The 23,566-nt window shown below is 43.5% G+C and overlaps 1 protein-coding gene across 5 annotated transcripts in view; it reads right to left on the reverse strand.

Annotated features, from left to right (window-relative positions):
- The window catches only part of zfhx4 (zinc finger homeobox 4), a 306,583-nt gene that overhangs the window by 3,141 nt on the left and 279,876 nt on the right, over positions 1 to 23,566 (reverse strand). For all 5 annotated transcript variants that reach the window (XM_043689133.1, XM_043689135.1, XM_043689131.1 and 2 more), the window contains exon 10: positions 1 to 958. This exon is cut by the window's left edge and continues 3,141 nt beyond it. In XM_043689133.1, the coding sequence (XP_043545068.1) occupies positions 1 to 958 (958 nt within the window). The remainder of the gene's footprint in view (positions 959 to 23,566) is intronic.

A 23,566-nucleotide genomic window follows, 5' to 3' on the forward strand; every position in this document is an offset into this window, starting at 1 on the left:
CAGGCTACACACTGATACTTGCTGACTGGAATGCGAAGCACTGTCTCCTGTGGTTCAATCAAAGGCTGACCAAAGTAACAGAGGGATTTTTGATGATTTACTGCTGCATCTTCATCAGTAAAGATCATCTGGCACTTCCTGCATATATACTCATACTTGATAGATGGAACAATGTAAGTGTCGAGAAGGTCCATGCTTTTGTTTTCCTTTTCTGGGTCCACTTTTGTGCTTTCTGCAGCAGAATTTGTCTCTTCCACTTTTTCTACTGATTTGTTTGATTTTTTCTGTTCGTTTTGACAAATAGACGAGTCCGCTTGACTTTGTTTCTGTTGTTGCTGCTGCTGCTGTTGCTGCTGCTGCTGCTGCCTTTGCAATGAATCCTGGAGGCTTTGTTGGTACTGCTGATACTGTTGCAATAGCGTGCCCGGAGAAAGACCAGTGATAGCTTGGGGTACGACAGGGCCATAGGGAAACAGGTTCTCCATTCCACACAATGGTGGAATATACCCTCCTTGCACTGCTCCAGGAAGCTGAGGAGTGAAATAGGATGCAAATCCAGGAATGAAGTATGGCAAGAATTGTCCACCCAGAAAAGAACTGGAATCACCAGTCATTGCTGTCTGAAGTGCCTGCAGCTGAGCAGGATCCACTGATTTCCCACCTCCATTTTGGTTTGTTATGATTGACGATTCCTTTTCCTCCTTTTTATTGGGTACAATTTCATCTTTGTCCTTCTCCGAATCCTTGTCTTTGGGTTTAACCTTGGCCTTGTCTGACTTGCCACTTTTTTCTGAATCCTTGTTCTGTTGCTCTGCCTGCTGTCCAACCAAAGGAACTGATGATGACGGTGGGGGAGACTGCAGCAAAGGTTTGGTAGGAACATTGCTGAGTGAGAGGGCAGGGGACACAGTAGCTGGAGAAGGAAACCCAAGCATGCCTGCACCAGGCGATGGTAAAGCTGAAAGACAACAACAGACATGAAATAACTATTTCATTAATCATTTCCCCTGCACTGGAGAAAAAAAAAGTCAATTACAAATGAAATTTATTTTAAAATCAATCATTCAATACATTTTTTTTCTGGCTCTAACTGAGATCGTGTCAGAAAGAATCTACCACTTAAATTATAACATAATGGGACAAACTTTCTACCTTCGCTAGCTCAGCCATGAACTTGCTGTTCTACTGGATGGGTGCAGTTGCAAGAATAGTCAAGAATTTTGATGTGATCTAGAACAGAAGACTTTGCTTGATCACTGTGTCAAGATCAGTGGACACTGTCTTAGAAACTAGGATTGGTCATTCAGTCCTTTGAGCCTGCCTCACCATTCAATGTGATCATGGCTGACGCTCGATCTCAATGCTATATTTCTGCTTTCCCTCCATACCCTTTGATGCCTTCGATGCCTAAAAAAACAATTAGCAATTTCTTTCTTGATTATACTCAGCGACTCAGCCTCCACAGCTTTCTGTGGTCACAAATTCCACAGGATGACCACCCTCTGAGTGAAAGGTTTCCTCATCTCAGTACCAAATAGCCTTCCTGTATTATGAGTGTGAAACACCTGTTTCTAGACCCCCCAACCAGGGGAAACTTCCTCCATGTATGTAGTCTATCCAACTCTGTTAGAAGTTTGTGTTTCAATCAGATTACCTCTCATTTTTCCAAATTCCAAAGCCCAATCTAACCAACCTTTCCTCTTAAAACAGTGCTGCCGTCCCTGGCATCAGCTTCATGAATCTCTGCAATATTTCTCTATGGCAAGTAAGTCTTCTATCAGATGGGAGATCAAATAGCATGAAATACTCAAGTTATGCTCTTACCTGTAAATATTCCTCCTCCTCAGCACAGATACTCTTGCAATGAAGGGCAACGTACCATTTGCCCTCTCAATTGCTCAATGCATCTGCATGTTTGCTTTCATTGGTTTATCTCCATAAATAGTATACTGTGAGTATAATATTTAAAATCTACTCACTAAAGCACTGTCATCTTAAGTAATTTTTACCATGTAACTGTAGCACTGTTACATGGATACCATTATTTTTAGAATCATGTCCAAATCACCTACCATCCTGACTTAGACCTCTAGTGCCATTCCTTCATCATTGTTGGATCAGTATCACTGCTGTGAGACCTCATGAGCAGAAAGACAACAGCAATTCATGGAAATAGCCTGCCAGCTTCTCAGGGCAACTGAGGATATGTTATAAAATTGGACAGCTATGATAGGATTGTGGGTATAGTGACAACATTACTGGATATCCTCCCTCCAGTGTAAGCGAGATAAGTCTTTCAGCTTTGTTCTAGGTTCTTACAAATCTGTTTGTAGTTTGGCTGTCAAAACCTCAAAATAGGTCACATAAATTACAGACAGCTCCAAAACTTAATTTTATAAACCTCAGAATTGTATAATTAAGTATCAGTAATTTAATCGCAAGATGAATGCAACAGTACTGAATAATATCCAACAAAAATATCTCAATCATGCTTAAAGTATTTACTTTTGTAAAGCTGTAACAATTTGTTGCTTCTTTTATTTACGTTTTGTGTAGGATCCTCTTTGTTCAAGTGTTGCTAATCATGGGTTATGCAATGACATCACTATTGGAAAAGACAAGGATACAGATCCCAAGAATTATTGCAGCTCCCGTTGGGATTGAACTCTCACTGTTTACATTCTCTTTTACACACCACTCCAGGCATTTGGCTAACTGAGCTCATCAGATGTTATTTTTATCAAGCATACATAAAGTGTTCAATTAATTTAAACTTATTAATTCTGAGGTAAGTTATCAGGCATCAACTGTATAAAATCAACAAAAGACTTTCTATACAAATGTGTTCAACATTTTTCCACAAAGTTTCATACATAATTTCAAAGCCAATAAAATGTTGTAAATTCCAAATAGTAAGTAGTGTTTTTAGGTGAAGCTGTAAATCATGAAAATTGAATTTATCTGCACTTGTGATTAAAGATGAAGGTAATTCAGACTTTGGATGATAGTGTAATATATATGATATGAATCCAGCTGCCCATTATAATCTCTCCTCATTTTAATTTGGATTGGTTTAACTAACAGAGACTGAATCAATATCATCTAACTTGCACCTTCATCTAAAGGCACAATTATTCAATGCACTTTGAATTGTTTTCCATGAAGTGCCAATTAAAGTGTGTGCACCATTCTGACTATATAGAGAGAACATAAACAAGTACACATTGGTTTAAATTTGAACAAACTGCACTCTTGGGTTGCTTTTATGTATTTTCTGGATTCAACTGATAAGGCAAGAATTAGTAACAGTAAGATTGAAAGAATAGAAGTGTGTTATATGCAATTAATTACAGAAATTGGTAGAGCCAGAAGAACAGGCATTTGTCCTGCTGAAGGATCCACTATTGATATAAGTTTGACATGAGAGAAAGTAAGGCAGGCACAGGAACAAGGATTTTAAATTGTCACTCATTTTGTAGTGCTCTTGCCTGAGCCTGGAGAGTGTGGTTCAAGTTCCTCTCGAGAACCTTGAGCCCAACTATTTAGGTTGATGCTACAAAGCAGTCCTGGAGTAGAGCAACAAAGATGCCAATCTTTCAATAATGCAGTGAACTAAGATACTAAGTGGTAAACAAAGATTCCATACAGTATCTTGAAGAATAATGATGGTGGTGGGGAGGAGGTTCTTTATCCCTCCGTACCCATCCATATTTATTTCTCAATCAAAATCACAGTTTGCAGTGTTGTTTGCAGAACATTGCTGAGCACACATTAGCTGCTGCATTTCCTAGATTAGAACACTGACCACACTGCAGTACTCTAAAGTACATTTGGGTGTCTAGGATTATGAAAGGAGTGAGATAAATACAATACTTTTTAATAAGTGAGAAACTAAGGTTTTTATTTCAGGAAAAGGAAACATAATTCAGGTAAGCAAGTATTGCCTTATATGGTATCTTTGGTTTATATGTTTGTAAGGGCCGAACACTTGGTGGTACTTTGGATAGGGAGTAAATCACATCAGCCACAAAAAACGGAATCTTCATTCCAGAACCTAAACAGAGAAGTCTGCACAGAGTGAAGGTCTGGAATTGCCAATATCTTAAATCAACATAGTAGACAGTTACTTCTTTTAACGCTGGGTGGCATGGTGGCTCAGTGGTTAGCACTGCTGCCTCATAGCACCAGGGTCCCAGGTTCAATTCCAGCCTCAGGCAACTGTGTGGAGTTTGCACATTCTCCCCTTCTCTGCATGGGTTTCCTCAGAGAGCTCCGGTTTCGTCCCACAGTCCAAAGATGTGCAGGGCAGGTAAATTGGCCATGATGCTAGATGCATTAGTCAGAGGGAAACAGAGCTGGGTGGGCTGCTCTTCGGAGGGTTGGTGTGAACTTGGTGGGCCGAAGGGCCTGTTTCCATACTGTAGGGAATCTAATCATAATCATATTTACTAGACTTCTTTGTTTCTGTCTAGGCCAAGACGTGTAATATTATTATCATAGTAGGTATTATGATTCCTGAAACTGATTCAGATAAGGTCAATGTAGCAGGTATGTGCCCTTCTTCAAAATGCCCTGGAATGATGGTGACATGGAAAGACTGCTATCTATCTTTTATGGCTGATTTATCCTGTGGCTTGGTGTGCAGACACTCCAGCTGACAGTATAACAGAGAAGACCCAGCGCAGGATGGGGGTGACAGTTGAAGGGTAATGCTGTTCAGAAAGGTTGTATAGAAAGAATCTCTTCTTCAAGTGACATGTACTCATTGGCTCCTTCTTGCCCACTGCTTTGATGACTTCTTGTGCCCGAGCACTCTTTTTGTGAGACATTTGTTGCCTTGTAGATGCACATGGTGGAGCTTCGAATGAAATCTACCTGTGGACACGAACGGTTTTCCATGAATGAAATTTCAGAATATCAAAGTTTGAAGTGCAGAACACTTAAAAAGTGAGATACAAAATTTATGGATTACCAGTGTTGTTTTAAAGAAATGTAGACACGGTATCTTTATTGTTAGTGATTATTTTACACATTGCGAATAACAAGTTAAATATTATGAACAGTATTTGTACTGCATGTGAAAACTGTTATAAAAAAATCCCACTTACCAGTTATTGTGATTCTGAAGTGATGGCTCTCTCTTTGAAATGGCTTTGCAGTCATCTCATGTTTCGCTCTTGGAATGCAGCATGTTTTGGTTCATTGTTTGAAGCTTCCACTATTTCTATACAAACTGCTTGAGAGAATTATCTAGTTCTGTACACTTGTGACAATCATGGCATTTTAGAAATGTTCTTCACTTTCTTTGTCACCTTACTTCATACATTTTTGTCTGTATTTCAGAGGAATCTAGGTCTCCACACAAAACACGAAAAGTCAGCATGCAGGTACAGTAGTAATTGGGAAGGCAAATGGAATGTTGGTTTCTATTGCAAGGGGCAATGGAGTATAAAAGTAGGAACTCTGATTACATTGTGTATCTTAATGAATGCCTTTTGGAAATCCAAATACAATGCATCCTTTGGTTTCTCCGTATCTACTCTTTGTTACATCCTGAATTAACTCTAATAAACTTCTCAAACATGACTTATGAACATAGCAACAAGGAAGAAGAGTAGGCTACTCAGTCATTCAAACCTGCTCTGCTATTTAATAAGATTGTGACTGATCTGAATTTAACCTCAACTTTATATATTCCTGCATAACCTAATAATCTTTCGTCCCCTTGGTAATCAAAAATCTATCTGCCTCTGCATTAAAAATATTCAAATATTCTGCATCCACTGCCTTTTGAGGAAGGAAATTTCAAAGACTCACAATCCTCAAAGAACAAATGGTTGCCTGAAAAGTGCAACCCTTATTTTTAAACTATTACCCCTAGTTCTAAATTCATCCAAATGGGAAATATCTGTTCTACATCCACCTGATCAAATCTCCTCAGGATCCTTTATGTTTCGATTAAGTCACCCCTGACTCTTCTGAATTGCAGAGGATATACGTCTAGCCTGTCTAGAAATTATAATGCAACCCACTCATTCTAGGCATTAATCTCGTAAATCTGTTTTGAACTGCTGAAACACATTAACATTCTTCCGTAAGTTTAAGAGTACTATACACAGTACGCCAGATGTGGTCTCACCAATGCCCTGTATAACTGAAACACAGCCTCCCTACTCTTGCATTCAATTTCTCTGGCAATAAGATAGGACATTCTACTAGCTTTCCTGATTATGTCCTGTACCTGCATTTACGTCTTCCGCAGTTCACGTACTAGGACACCTAGATCTCTCTGTACCTCAAAGGTCTGCAACCTGCATTTAAGGAATATGCTTTTTGTTCTGAAAATTTCACATTTTCTCACAATTTATAGATCTCTCTCTGTATAAACATTGACTATAGGAACAGGGTTAGGCTATTTGACCATCATGCCTATTCATTCAAATGATCATGGCTGATCATCCAACGGAGTACCCCATTCCTATTTATCCTAATCTCTTTGTTCCCTTTAGCCCTTCTCCTTCTTGAAAACATTCAATGTTTTGGCCTTAACCACTGTCTGTGGCTGAGAATTCAACAGTATCAATGCTCTCTAGGTGAAAAAGTTTCTCCTTATCTCTGTCCTAAAAGATCTATCCCTTCTCCTTAGACAATGACTCCTTGTTTTGGACTCCCCAGTCCTACATCAATCCTGTCTAATTCTGTTACAGTGTATATCTTTCTCATTCCTTTAAACTCAAAGGAATATAGTTATAACTGATCCAGTCTCTCCCTATACATCAATCATGCCATCCCAGGAATCAGACTGGCAAACCTTCTTTACACTGCCTCATTAGCCTTCCTCAGATAAGGTTAGCAGAACTGCACACAATACTCCAGATGCGGTTTACCAATGTCCTGTTTAATTGCAGAAAATATCTCTGTTACTGTACTCGAATCATCTTGCTTTGAAGGCCAATACACCATCTGCCTTCTGCACTGCATACTTATTTTCAGAGACTAGTCTCTGAGGATACCAAGGTCTTTGTATCCTTTTACTAGCTGTCTATGTCTTCACAGCTCATTCTCCTACCTGTCTTTGTGTCTTCAGCAAATTTAGCTTCAGTCCCTTCTTCATCCAAATCATTTACATAAATTGTACAAAGTGTGTGAGGCTCCAGCATTGATTTCTATGGCACAACACAGCCTCCCAGCTCTGAAGACCCCTTTATTCTGCTTCCTATTAGCCAGCCAATCTTCCATCCATGCCAATATGTTACTCCCTAGACCATGAGCTTCTGTGTACCACAGTAAACATTGGCATGGCAACTTATTAAATGCCTTCTGCAGATTCAAGTGCAATACAACTATTGGTTTTGCTTTATCAACGGCATGAGTTAATTCTTCAAAGAGCTCCACTAAATTTGATAAACGTTATTTCCCTACGATAAACCATGTTGGTTATAACATCTGTATATGTAACATCTGTAACAATTCTTCTTGTTGTAATATCTGCAATAATAGTTCCTAACATTTTTCCTATAACAGCGCTAAACTAACTTGCTGATAATTTTCTGCTCTCTGCCTCCTTCCCTTTAAAGGAGTTACATTAGTCATTTTCCAATCTAAAGGAACCATTCTTCAATCTAATGAGTTTTGGAAAATTAAAACTAACGCTAACTATTTCATTATCTACCTCTTTTAAGACCCTAGGATGAAATCCATCACGACATGGAAACTTGTCAACTCTCAGTTCCAACAATTTATTCAGTAACAGTTAACAGGTCATTTCAGTTTTCTTGAGATTTATCCTCCCTTTCAACTCTTATTTTAAGCTATTCCAGGATGCTACTTGCATATTTTCTGATGAAGATGGACAGAAAAAATCTGTTCAATTTTGTCTGCCACCTCTTTATTCCATTTTCTACAGAACCACTGATTACTTTCTTAACTTTTTGTTTCAAAATATCTGAAGAAACTTTTATATTTTTGGTTAACTTTATCTCATGTTAAATTTTCCCTTATTAATCTTTCATAATTCTTTGCTTTTTTAAATATTCGATCTTTGCACAATTATACATCTCTTCTTCAATTCACTATCTTGAACTTTTTAAAAAAAAACTCTAGATGGTGGATCTATCCCTTAGAATTCTTCTTATTTATTATATTCCCTTAATTGGTTGCCACTGCATCTCTCTGGTTCTATCCCCTTAACCTAAATTGCTAGTTCCCTCTCCTTAGCTCTGCTTCATGCCCTCAAAACTGCCTTTGTTTAAATTCAGAATAGTAGCCTTGGACTCACATTTCTCTCCCTTAAACTACTTGTAAAATTTAATCATATTATGCTTCCTGTTGTTCAAGGATGTTTTCATGATAAGGATAGTGATTAATCCTATCTCTGGTCCAAATCAAGCCCAGTATAGCCTCCTCGCTGGTTGGTGCCATAGATTACAGTTTCCCATCTGATTTTTTCCATAATAATTCTAGTATCCTTTTAACAAGCTCTCATTATTTCTTCCACGATATCCTGTGGTTACTGTTGGGGTTAAGTGACCTCATGCTTTTATCATTCCTCATCTCTACCCAGATTGCTTCTACATCCTGGTTTCCTGAATTTTGATCATCCCTCTCTATTGTGCTAATATTATCGTTAATTAACAGAGCCACTCCTGCCCTTTCCCAACTTCCTGTTCTCCCTAACTATTACATATCCTTCAATATTCAGATCCCAATCCAGGTCATCCTGCAGCCATGGTCTCAGTAATGGCTGCTCGATCATACTTATTTATCTCAATTTATACTATTAGTTCATCTGGTTTGATTCAATGCTACATTACATTCAAATGCAATGCCTCAAGTTTTATCTTTAATTATGTTTAACCGCTAGTCTTGTCTGCTGAGTTGCTTTTAGATATGCATTCTCGGTCCCTTCCTGTCTATCATTTACCACATTCATTTATTTCTCTGTTGCATTTTTCCAACTTTTATTCACAACTTCACAAATTTGGGCCTTTGCTCCCTCTGTTTAGTTAAAACCCACTCTACATCCCTATTTATGCAGTTCACAAGAACACCAGTCGCAGTATGGTTCAGGTATATACTGTGTTATCATTACTGATCTAAATTTCCCCAGTATTGGTGCCAGCGCCCAGGAACCCACACACCAGTACTTCAGCCGTGCTTTCAGTTTCATAGAGTCATAGAGATGTACAGCATGGAAACACACCCTTCGGTCCAACCCGTCCATACCGACCAGCTATCCCAACCCAATCTAGTCCCATCTGCCAGTACCCAGCCCATATCCCTCCAAACCCTTCCTATTCATATACCCATCCAAATGCCTCTTAAATGTTGCAATTGTACCAGCCTCCACCACTTTCTCTGGCAGCTCATTCCACGCATGTTTACTGTGCCTGAATGTATTATGATTCCCTAAATGTCCTGCTAATATTTTCTTAATAACAGATTCCAACATTTTCCCCAGTGATAGATGTTTGGATAAACAGGCTTATAATCTCCCGCTTTCTGTCTCCTTCTTTTGTAGATTTCCAATCTGCTGCGATATTTCCAGGATCTAAGAATTTTTGAAACATTTTAATCAATGTACCAACTATCTCTCTAGACACTCTGTTAAAGCCCTAGGATGAAGTCTATCATGTTCAGGGGGGGATGGTCAGCATTTAGTCCTATTAATTTTCCTGGTCCTTTTTGTCTTGAGCGATGGCTATTGTTTTACATTGTTTCCTCCTTTTTCTCCCTCGATTTTTGTTTACTATTCTGGGGATGCTTTTAGTGCCTATTCCTCTTCAGCCCGATAAAGAATTCTCAAACGTTTTGCCATTTCCTCATTTCCCATTATTAATTCTCAAAGAAAACAACCTTTACTTTAGCTACTCTTCCTCTTTATACAGTTGATGCTCTTTACTGTCTATTGTTATTAGTTGCTATTTTAGTCTCATTCTAATTTCCTTATTGTAACTGTTATTGCTACCCTGCAGCATTGTCCTTTCTTTTAACTTTCTAAATTTTGATTCACTTGAACCTTCTGCCTTCCTGACAATTTAATGAAGTTTCTAACTAGTTCTTGTTACTTGATTCACCAGAATACCAGTGCCTGCAAAGTTCACCCCAAAAGAAGCTGCTCACTGTTTTACCAGCGCCCAATGAATTGAAAGCTATTTCTGACATATGAATCTTTGAGCCAAGCTTAGGCCTTAAATTTCATTTACTGCCAACAGCGTGTCACATTACATTGAATGGTTTGTGTTGGAATCTGCTGGTTATATGAAGAACTAGTGAGAGTGCAAATTGGATCATTCCATTCAGATTCAGATTGTGTAACTTAGATTTCTACAATAGCAGATAGGTTAAGGTTATTGATGGGATTGGCTTTTTTCAGGTATGATTTCATGGACACTTGTCACACTAAAGTGGTCAATTTCAAGTGAGAACTACATAATGAGGGATATTGACAGGACATGTGTACCAAGCATTTTGTCAAGTAGTCATACTTCATGTATGCATCTTGAATGTACATTTCAACAGATTATCTCACTTCAATACTCAATCTCAGATACAGATTTACAACATGTCTTTCAATGTGTATGAAACAAGCTCTGAGGTCTTAAAAGTTAGCAAAGGCTAATTATATTATCCCTACTGTTGGCCCCAGCAAAAATAGCATGGACTGAGAACTGAATCTTGAACCTTTTGTTCGTTTATATTCTTTCTTCATCAACTAGTAGGATGCTGCTTTACAATGATGCAGACTATACTTTGCAGGATGCCCGATTCCTGATGAAGGGCTTATGCCCAAAATGTTGACTCTCCTGCTCCTCAATGCTGTCTGACCATCTGTGCTTTTCCAGTGCCACACTTTTTGACCCCAAACAGACACGGAGGGAAACACTTAACGTTCCACTGTTGTGTTAATATGTCCGAGCTCAAGATAAATATTTCACATCCAGACTCCACCTATACAGTATTGAGATTTTCTAACGGATACATTAATGACCTCTTACATATGGTCTGGCTTATAAAACATAAATACTTGCTGCATCTATGATTTTCATCTCTATCTGATCATCAATGCAAAAGTACATTGAAACCAGCAACAATTTATAACAGCTGCCGGAAAGTGTTCCTTTCTATCGATAATAATAATCAACAGCATCAGTGATTTGTGAGGAAAGACTGATGTAGCTAAGACCCATTTAAAATTAATGTTGTGCTAGGAAGATGACAGAATTGGTATTTTAGAAAAAGGCTGGTCTTTTTTTCATCTGAGCACATCATATTGTCTTGACCTTCCAAAAAATTGTCATACTATTCTTTAAGCTTCTCTGTGGGTCTTTGTTCATACTCTGCTGCTTATTTTGCTAACAAAGAATGTCTGCATGTTACAATTAACGCTCTGCATTTCTGTTACTCTTTCTTTTTTTAACTTGACTAGGTTTTTGATCAGCTTCAGGATGCTTCCCAGTTCTCATTACATTTTGATTTTCCTTATATGTTTCCAAATATTTCTGACGGTTGAACGGATTAACCAGGAAATGGTTAAGACATCCAGACCAGAAAGCTCCCTGGTTCATACAAGTTTCCGCACTGAGTTTATTCATTTCTAATGGGATGACAGTGCAGCTGAAATGGGATAAGGAGGGAAAAATCCATCAGGCCTTCACCTCTGGACGGTGACTGTCCGTCTTAAAAACCTGTGGAGGCATCTGTAGAAACAGATAGATTTAAAGTTTCAAATCCAATAGGAGGCATGTTCAATTCACTATGATAACTTGGTTTCTCTTTTCACAGCTGCAGCCAGACCTGCTGATGTCCAACACTTTGTGTTTATTTCAGATTACTATCAACCACATGATTTCACTTTTATTTTATGTATGTACAGTCAAAGATATAAGATGAAGAAAGGATTAGAATCTGCCTTTAATGATTACATTGCCTGCCTAAACTCAGTGACACACAAGGACTGAAGTGGTTCAAGAAGGCAGCTTACCACCACCTTCTCAAGGCAATTGGGGATGGGCAATAAATAGACAATAGACAATAGGTGCAGGAGTAGGCCATTCTGCCCTTCGAGCCTGCACCACCATTCATTATGATCATGGCTGATCATCCTCAATCAGTATCCTGTTCCTGCCTTATTTCCATAACTCTTGATTCCACTATCCATGAGAGCTCTATCAAACTCTTTTTTAAATGAATCCAGAGACTGGGCCTCCACTGCCTTCCGGGGCAGAGCATTCCACACACACACGACTCTCTGGATGAAGAAGTTTTTTCTCATCTCTGTCCTAAATGGCTTACCCCTTATTTTTAAGCTGTGTCCTCTGGTTCGGGACTCATCCTTCAGCGGAAACATGTTTCCTGCCTCCAGAGTGTCCAATCCTTTAATAATCTTATACGTCTCAATCAGATCCCCTCTCAGCCTTCTCAACTCAAGGGTATACAAGCCCAGTCGCTCCAATCTTTCAACATAAGATAGTCCCGCCATTCCAGGAATTGACCTCATGAACCTACGCTGCACTCCCTCAATAGCCAGAATGTCTTCCCTGCACACAATATTCCACGTGCAGTCTCACCAGGGCCCTCTACAGCTGAAGAAGAATATCTTTGACATTTAGCCACATTAAACTGCATCTGCCATGCATCTGTCCACTCACCTAACCTGTCCAGGTCACCCTGTAATCTCCTAACATCCTCCTCATATTTCACCCTGCCACCAGCTTAGTATCATCAGCAAATTTGCTAATGTTATTACCAATACCATCTTCTATATCATTAACATATATTGTAAAAAGCTGCGGTCCCAGTACTGATCCCTGCGGTACCCCACTGGTCACTGCTTGCATTCCGAAATGGAGCCGTTTATCACTACTCTTTGTTTCCTATCAGCCAACCAACTGGGATGTCGACCATCCGGCCCCGGGGACTTATCAACCTTCAGACCTAACAGTCTCTCCAACACCAATTCCTGGCAAATATAAATTCCCTTAAGTTCAGGTCCTTCAGCCACTGTTACCTCTGGGAGATTGCTTGTGTCTTCCCCAGTGAACACAGATCTGAAGAACCAATTCAATTCTTCTGCCATTTCTTTGTTCCCTGTAATATATTCCCCTGTTTCTGTCTTCAAGGGCCCAATTTTAGTCTTAACCAGCCAGTGACACCCACATCCAACAAAGGAATTTAAAAAAAATGAATAATGATCACTTTGATCAGAGAACTTAGACTAAGTTCTCTCTGTCCTCTGCTTTAATCCCCTTACAATAACAGGTAATGAAGGAGCAGTCACAATTTGGTGAAAAGGAAGACCATAATTATGGTATAGTTTTGGTTTCTAGATCTCTTTTCACCAATCAATCCTTCTTACACACCTGAAGCTCCAAAGGCTTGTAACACTGAAACATCATATCTTTGAATTTTAATTTATGTACTTATTATTGTAGATTACTTATACAATATTCCTAAAGTTACTACACCATTTTAATAAATCCCAGATCCTTACCTACACCATTGTTGGTAATCAGTTTACCAGGTTTGTTAAATTTAGCAAAAAACAAACTTAATGGCTGCTTCAAATTTGAAGTATTAGTATCTAACTGGCTATTTTGTACAGACAATCCTAATGCCATCTTTGGCAATATCTGGTCTGTCCATTTTGTCTTTGAGAAAGATTGAAGACTTCTCCGTCTTTTCACATTGAGACAATATGTGACTATATCTTCAGCAGTTTTCAATTTCTACCTCTAAAGCTTCTACCATTTAATCCCACCATTATTATATTCACCGTTTTGACAGTTGTTTTATCATCTCATACCAAAGAGATTTTATCCACACTGGAGAGGAGGGGAAATACTTGTGTGATACATGCTACCTTGCAAATTAAGCGTTGGTGAGCAGGCCCTTTGGGAATTTTCTAAACATGACAAGTACCTGCCTCAATACGTCACCTCCCAGAGAACCCGCCTCAATATGTCACCTCACACAGTACCTGCCTCAATATGCCTCCCCACTCAGTACCTGCCTCAATACGTCATACTTGTGTGATACATGCTACCTTGCAAATTAAGCGTTGGTGAGCAGGCCCTTTGGGAATTTTCTAAACATGACAAGTACCTGCCTCAATACGTCACCTCCCAGAGAACCCGCCTCAATATGTCACCTCACGCAGTACCTGCCTCAATACGCCTCCCCACTCAGTACCTGCCTCAATACGTCACCTCCCAGAGCACCTGCCTCAATATGTCACCTCACTCAGTACCTGCCTCAATACGTCACCTTACTCAGTACCTGCCTCAATACGTCACCTCACTCAATACCTGCCTCAATACATCACCTCATACAATACCTGCCTCAATACGTCACCTCCGAGTACCTACCTCAAGACGTCACCTCACTCAGTACCTTCCTCAATACGTCACCTCACTGAGTACCTGCCTCAATATCGCCACCTCACTCAGTACCTGCCTCAATATGCCATCTCACTGAGTACCTGCCTCAATACGCCACCTCACTGAGTACCTGCCTCAAGACGTCACCTCACTCAGTACCTGCCTCAATACGTCACCTCACTCAGTACCTGCCTCAATGCGCCACCCCTTTGAGTACCTGCCTCAATACGTCATCTCACTCAGTACCTGCCTCAATACGTCACCAGCCCAAGTACCTGCCTCAATACGTTATCTCACTGAGTACATGCCACAATACGTCACCTCACTCAGTAAATTCCTCAATACGTCACCTCACTCAGTACCTGCCTCAATATGTCACCTCATTCACTACCAGCCTCAATACGCCACCTCAATCAGTACCTACCTCAATGCGTCACCTCACTCAGTATCCCGCTCAATATGTCACCTCACTCAGTACCTGCCTCAATACGTCACCTGCCTCAATACGTCACCTCACTCAGTACTTGCATCAGTATGTCACCTGCCCGAGTACCTGCTCAATACGCCACCTCACTCAGTACCTGCCACAATACGTCACCTCACTCAGTATCTGCCTCAATCCGTCACCTCACTCAGTACCTGCCTTAATACATCACCTCACTGAATACACGCCTCAATACATCACCTCACTTAGTACCTGCCTCAACACGTCACCTGCCCGAGTACTTGCCTCAATACTTCACCTCACTCAGTATCTGCCTCAATACGTCACCTGCCTAAGTACCTGCCTCAATACATCACCTCACTCAGTACCAGTCTCAACACGTCACCTCACTCAGTACCTGCCTCAACATGTCACCTCCTTGAGTACCTGCCTCAATACATCACCTCACTGAGTACCTGCCTCAATACGTCACCTCACTCAGTAACAGCCTGAACATGTCACATCACTCAGTACCTGCCTCAACCCGTCACCTCACTGAATACCCGCCTCAATACGTCACCTGCCCGAGTACCTGCCTAAGTACGTAACCTCACTCAATACCTGCCGCAATACGTCACCTTATGGAGTACCTGCCTCAATACGTCACCTCCCTGAGTACTTGCCTCAATACGTCACCTCACTGAGTACTTGCCTCAATACGCCAATTCACTGAGTACCTGCCTCAATACGTAACTGAGTACCTGCCTCAATACGTCACCTCACTGAGTACTTGCCTCAATACGCCACTTCACTGAGTACCTGCCTCAATATGTCACCTCCCTGAGTACCTGCTTCAATACATCATCTCACCAAGTACCTGCCTCAATATGTCACCTCACTCAGTACCTGCCTCAATATGTCACCTCACTCAGTACCTGCCTCCATACGTCACCTCACTCAGTACCTGCCTCAATACGTCACCTCACTCAGTACCTGCCTCAATAAGTCACCTGCCCGAGTATCAGCCTCAATACGTTACCTCACTGAATACCTGCCGCAATACATCACCTCATTCAGTACCTACCTCAATACGGCACCTCACTCAATACGTGCCTCAATAGGTCCCTGAGTACCTGCCTCAATACGTCACCATTTTCAGCTCTGATCTCCAGCATCTGCAGTCCTCACTTTCTCCTCAATACGTCACCTCCCTGAGTACTTGCCTCAATACGTTACCTCACTGAATACCTGCCGCAATACATCACCTCACTCAGTACCTGCCTCAATACGTCACCTCACTCAGTACCTGCCTCAGTACGTCACCTCACTCAGTACCTGCCTCAGTACGTCACCTCACTCAGTACCTGCCTCAGTACGCCACCTCACTGAGTACCTGCCTCAATACGCCACCTCACTCAGTACCTGCCTCAATACGCCACCTCACTCAGTACATGCCTCAATATGTCAACTCACTCAGTACCTGCTTCAATACATCACCTGCCCGAGTACCTGTCTCAATACATCACCTCCTGAGTACCTGCCTCAATACTTCACCTCACGCAATTTCTGCCTCAATACGTCACCGGCTTAAGTACCTACCTCAATACATCACGACACTCAGTACCTGCCTCAATACGTCACCTGCCTGAGTACCTGCCTCAATACGTCACTTGCCCGAGTACCTGCCTCAATTCGTCACCTCCTTGAGAACCTGTCTCAATACATCACCTCACTCAGTACCGGCCTCAATATGCCACCTCACTCAGTACCTTCCTCAATACGCCTCCTCACTCAGTACCTGCCTCAATACGTCCCCTATCCACGTATCTGCCTCAATACGTTATCTCACTGAGTACGTGCCACAATACGTCACCTCACTCAGTACCTGCCTCAATACACCACCTCACTGAGTATCGGCCTCAATACGTCAACTCACTCAGTACTTGCCTCAATATGTCACCACATTCAGTACCAGCCTCAATACATCACCTCACTCAGTACTTGCCTCAATAGGTCACCTCATTCAGTATCCGCCTCAATATGTCACCTGCCAGAGTACCTGCCTCAATATGTCACCTCACTCAGTACCTGCCTCAATACGTCACCTCACTCAGTACCTGCCTCAATATGTCATCTGCCTCAATATGTCACCTCACTCAGTACCTGCCTCAGTATGTCACCTCAGTACTTGCCTCAATACATCACCTCACTTAGTACCTGCCACAATACGTCACCTCACTGAGTACCTGCCTCAATACGTCACCTCACTGAATACCCGCCTCAATATGTCACCTCACTCAGTACCAGCCTCAATACATCACCTACCCGAGTACCTGCCTCAATATGTCACCTCACTGAGTACCTGCCTCAATACGTCACCTCACTGAATACCCGCCTCAATATGTCACCTCACTCAGTACCAGCCTCAACACGTCACCTCCTTGAGTACCTGCCTCAATACATCACCTCACTGAGTATCTGCCTCAATACAACACCTCACTGAGTACCTGCCTAAATATGTCATCTCACTCAGTATCTGCCTCAACAGGTCACCTTACTGAGTACCTGCCTCAATACGCCACCTACCTGAGTTCCTGCCTCAGTATGTCACCTCACTCAGTACCTGCCTCAATACATCACCTGCCCGAGTACCTGCCTCAACATGTCACCTCACTGAGTACCTGCCTCAATACGTCACCGCACTGAGTACCTGCCTCAATATGTCACCTCACTCAGTACCTGCCTCAGCACGTCACCTCACTGAGTACCTGCCTCAGTACGTCACCTCATTCAGTAAATGCCTCAATAGGTCACGGCACTCAGTACTTGCCACAATATGCCACTTCACTGAGTACCTGCCTCAATACGCCACCTCCCTGAGTACCTGCCTGAATACCTGCCTCAATACGTCACCGCACTGAGTACCTGCCTCACTGCGTCACCACCCTGAGTACTTGCCTCAATACGTCACCTCACTGAGTACCTGCCTCAATATGTCACCTCACTGAGTACCTGCCTCAATACGTCACCTCACTCAGTACCTGCCTCAACATGTCACCTCACCAAGTACCTGCCTCAGTATGCCACCTCACTGAGTACCTGCCACAATATGCCACTTCACTGAGTACCTGCCTCAATATGTAACTGAGTACCTGCCTCAATATGTCACCTCACTCAGTACCTGCCTCAATATATCACCTCACTCAGTACCTGCCTCAATACGCCAACTCACTCTGTACCTGCCTCAATAGCTCACGGCACTCAGTACATGCCTCAATCCGTCACCTGCCCGAGTACCTGCCTCAATACGTCACCTCACTCAGTACCTGCCTCAATACGTCACCCTCACTCAGTATCTGCCTTATTATGTCACCTCACTCAGTACCTGCCTCAATACTTCACCCTCACTCAGTATCTGCCTCAATATGTCACCTCACTGAGTACCTGCCTCAATACGTCACCTCACTCAGTCCCTGCCTCAATACTTCACCCTCACTCAGTATCTGCCTCAATATGTCACCTCACTCAGTACCTGCCTCAGCACGTCACCTCACTGAGTACCTGCCTCAGTACGTCACCTCATTCAGTAAATGCCTCAATAGGTCACGGCACTCAGTACTTGCCACAATATGCCACTTCACTGAGTACCTGCCTCAATATGTAACTGAGTACCTGCCTCAATACGTCACCTCACTCAGTACCTGCCTCAATACATCACCTCACTCAGTACCTGCCTCAATACGCCAACTCACTCAGTACCTGCCTCAATAGCTCACGGCACTCAGTACTTGCCTAAATACGCCTCCCCACTGAGTAACTGCCTCAATATGTCACCTCATTCAGTACCTGCCCCAATACGTCAACTCACTGAGTACCTGCCACAATATGCCACCTCACTCAGTACCTGCCTCAATACGTCACCTCACTCAGTACATGCCTCAATCCGTCACGTGCCCGAGTACCTGCCTCAATACGTCACCTCACTGAGTACCTGCTTCAATACGTCACCTCACTGAGTACCTGCTACAATACGTCACCTCACTGAGTACCTGCCACAATATGCCACCTCCTGAGTACCTGCCTCAATACTTCACCTCACTCAGTATCTGCCTCAATACGTCACCTGCATAAGTTCCTGCCTCAATACGTCACCTCACTCAGTACCTGCTTCAGTACGTCACCTCACTGAGTACCTGCCTCAGTACGTCACCTCACTCAGTACATGCCTCAATACGTCCCTGAGTACCTGCCTTAATACGTCACCTCACTCAGTACCTGCCTCAGTACGCCACCTCACTCAGTACCTGCCTCAATACATCACCTCACTCAGTACCTGCCTCAATAGGTCACCTCATTCAGTATCCGCCTCAATATGTCAGCTGCCAGAGTACCTGCCTCAATACGTCACCTCACTCAGGACCTGCCTCAGTATGTCACCTCAGTACTTGCCTCAATACATCACCTCACTCAGTACCTGCCACAATACGTCACCTCACTGAGTACCAGCCTCAATACGTCACCTCACTGAGTACCAGCCTCAATACATCACCTGCCTGAGTACCTGCCTCAATATGTCACCTCACTGAGTACCTGCCTCAATACGTCACCTCACTGAATACCCGCCTCAATATGTCACCTCACTCAGTACCAGCCTCAACAGGTCACCTTACTGAGTACCTGCCTCAATACGCCACCTACCTGTGTTCCTGCCTCAGTATGTCACCTCACTCAGTACCTGCCTCAATACAACACCTCACCGAGTACCTGCCTCAATATGTCACCTCACTGAGTACCTGCCTCAATACAACACCTCACTGAGTACCTGCCTCAATATGCCACTTCACTGAGTACCTGCCTCAATACGCCACCTCCCTGAGTACCTGCCACAATATGTCACCTCCCTGAGTACCTGCCTCAATACGTCATCTCACCGAGTACCTGCCTCAAGTCGTCACCTCACTGAGTACCTGCCTCAATACGTCACCTCACTCAGTACCTGCCTCAATAGGTCACGGCACTCAGTACTTGCCTCAACATGCCTCCTCACTGAGTACCTGCCTCAATATGTCACCTCACTCAGTACTTGCCTCAATAAGTCACCTCACTCAGTACTTGCCTCAATACGTCACCTCACTCAGTACTTGCCTCAATACGTCACCTCACTCAGTACCTGCCTCAATACGTCACTTCACTCAGTACTTGCCTCAATACCCCACCTCACTCAGTACATGCCTCAATACGTCACCTCACTGAGTACCTGCCTCAGTACGTCACCTCACTCAGTACCTGCCTCAATATGTCACCTCACTCAGTACTTGCCTCAATACATCACCTCACTCAGAACCTGCCTCAATACGTCACCTCACTCAGTACCTGCCTCAATAGGTCACGGCACTCAGTACTTGCCTCAACATGCCTCCTCACTGAGTACCTGCCTCAATATGTCACCTCATTCAGTATCTGACTCAATACGTCAACTCACTCAGTACCTGCCTCCATATGTCACCTCATTCAGTACCTGCTCCAATACGTCAACTCACTCAGTACCTGCCTCAATAAGTCACCTCACTCAGTACCTGCCTCAATATGTCACCCCACTCAGTACTTGCGTCAATACGGCACCTCACTGAGTATCTGCCTCAATACGTCACCTCACTGAGTACCTGCTTCAATACGTCACCTCACTGAGTACCTGCCTCAGTACGTCACCTCATTCAGTACCTGCCTCAATACGTCACCTCACTCAGTACCTGCCTCAATAAGTCACCTGCCCGAGTACCTGCCTCAATATGTCACCTCACTGAATACCTGCCTCAATACGTCACCTCACTCAGTACCTGCCTCAATACGTCACCTCACTGAGTACCTGCCTCAATACGTCACCTCACTCAGTACCTGCCTCAACACGTCACCTCACCAAGTACCTGCCTCAGTATGCCACTTCACTGAGTACCTGCCTCAATATGTAACTGAGTACCTGCCTCAATACATCACCTCACTCAGTACCTGCCTCAATACATCACCTCACTCAGTACCTGCCTCAATACGCCACCTCACTCAGTACCTGCCTCAATCGCTCACGGCACTCAGTACTTGCCTCAATACGCCTCCTCACTGAGTACCTGCCTCAATATGTCACCTCATTCAGTACCTGCCCCAATACGTCAACTCACTGAGTACCTGCCTCAATACGTCACCTCACTCAGTACTGCCTCAATACGCCACCTCACTCAGTACATGCCTCAATCCGTCACCTGCCCGAGTACCTGCCTCAAAACGTCACCTCACTCAGTACCTGCCTCAATACGTCACCCTCACTCAGTACCTACCTCAATACGTCACCTCACTCAGTACCTGCCTCAATACCCCACCTCACTCAGTACATGCCTCAATACGTCACCTCACTCAGTACCTGCCTCAATACGTCACCTGCCTGAGTACCTGCCTCTATATGTCACCTCACTCAGTACCTGCTCCAATACGTCAACTCACTCAGTACCTGCCTCAATAAGTCACCTCACTCAGTACTTGCCTCAATACATCACCTCACTCAGTACCTGCCTCAATACGTCACCTCACTCAGTACATGCCTCAATACGTCACCTCACTCAGTACATGCCTCAATACGTCACCTCACTGAGTACCTGCCTCAATTCGTCACCTCACTGAGTACCTGCCTCAATACATCACCTCACTCAGAACCTGCCTCAATACGTCACCTCACTCAGTACTGGCCTCAATACGTCACGTCACTCAGTACCTGCTCAATACATCAACTCACTGAGTACCTGCCTCAATATGTCACCTCACTCAGTACCTGCCCCAATACGCCAACTCACTCAGTACCTGCCTCAATATGTCACCTCATTCAGTACCTGCCTCAACACGTCACCTCACCGAGTACCTGCCTCAGTATGTCACCTCACTGAGTACCTGCCTCAATATGCCACTTCACTGAGTACCTGCCTCAATACGTAACTGAGTACCTGCCTCAATACGTCACCTCACTGAGTACCTGCCTCAATACATCACCTCACTCAGTACCTGCCGCAATACGAAACCTCACTCAGTACATGCCTCAATACGTCACCTCACTCAGTACCTGCCTCAATACGTCACCTCACTCAGTACATGCCTCAATACGTCATCTCACCGAGTACCTGCCTCAATGCGTCACCTCACTGAGTACCTGCCTCAATATGTCACCTCACTGTACCTGCCTCAATATGTCACCTCATTCAGTACCTGCCCCAATACGTCAACTCACCAAGTACCTGCCTCAGTATGTCACCTCACTGAGTACCTGCCACAATATGCCACTTCACTGAGTACCTGCCTCAATACATAACTGAGTACCTGCCTCAATACGAAACCTCACTCAGTACCTGCCGCAATACGAAACCTCACTCAGTACATGCCTCAATACGTCACCTCACTCAGTACCTGCCTCAATACGTCACCTCACTCAGTACATGCCTCAATACGTCACCTCACTCAGTACATGCCTCAATACGTCACCTCACTCAGTATCGGCCTCAATACGTCACCTCACTCAATACCTGCCTCAATATGTCACCTCACTCAGTACATGCCTCAATACGTCACTTCACTCAGTACTTGCCTCAATACGTCACCTCACTGAGTACCTGCCTCAATACGTCACCTCACTCAGTACATGCCTCAATACATCACCTCACTCAGTACATGCCTCAATACGTCACGGCACTCAGTACTTGCCTCAATACGCCTCCTCACTGAGTACTTGCCTCAATACGTCACTTCACTCAGTACTTGCCTCAATACGTCACCTCACTGAGTACCTGCCTCAATAAGTCACCTCACTCAGTACCTGTCTCAATACGTCACCTCACTGAGTACCTGCCTCAATACGTCACCTCACTGAGTACCTGCCTCAATTTGTCACCTCACTGAGTACCTGCCTCAATACGTCACCTCACTCAGTACCTGCTCAATACGTCAACACACTGAGTACCTGCCTCAATATGTCACCTCACTAAGTACCTGCCTCAATATGTCACGGCACTCAGTACTTGCCTCAATACGCCTACTCACTGAGTACCTGCCTCAATATGTCACCTCATTCAGTATCTGCCTCAATACGTCAACTCACTGAGTACCTGCCTCAACATGTCACCTCACTCAGTACCTGCCTCAATACGCCTCCTCACTGAGTACTTGCCTCAATATGTCACCTCATTCAGTTCCTGCCCCAATACGTCAACTCACTGAGTACCTGCCTCAATATGTCACCTCACTCAGTACCTGCCTCAATAAGCCACCTCACTGAGTACGTGCCTCAATATGTCACCTCATTCAGTACCTGCCTCAATACATCATCTCACTGAGTACCTGCCTCAATACTTCACCTCACTCTGTACCTGCCTCAATACGTCACCTCACTGAGTACCTGCCTTAATACGTCCCCTTACGCAGTACCTGCCTCAATACGCTATCTCACTGGGTACCTGCCTTAATCCGTCACCCCACTGATTACCTGCCTCAATAAGTCACCTCACTGAGTACTTTCCTCAATACGTCATCTCACCGAGTACCTGCCAAAACACGTCACTTCACTCCATACCTGCCTCAATACGTCACCTCACTGAAAACCTGCCTCAATACCTCACCTCACTCAGTACCTGCCTCAATACATCACCTCACTCAGTACCTGCCTTAATGGCGGGTGAGAAAAGCAGCTGGGTTCCTTCCTGGAAAAAGCAAGGCGACCTGGCTGCAGAGCAAT

This window comes from Chiloscyllium plagiosum, chromosome 4, assembly GCF_004010195.1.
Source record: "Chiloscyllium plagiosum isolate BGI_BamShark_2017 chromosome 4, ASM401019v2, whole genome shotgun sequence".
NCBI classification, from domain to species: Eukaryota; Metazoa; Chordata; class Chondrichthyes; order Orectolobiformes; family Hemiscylliidae; genus Chiloscyllium; species Chiloscyllium plagiosum.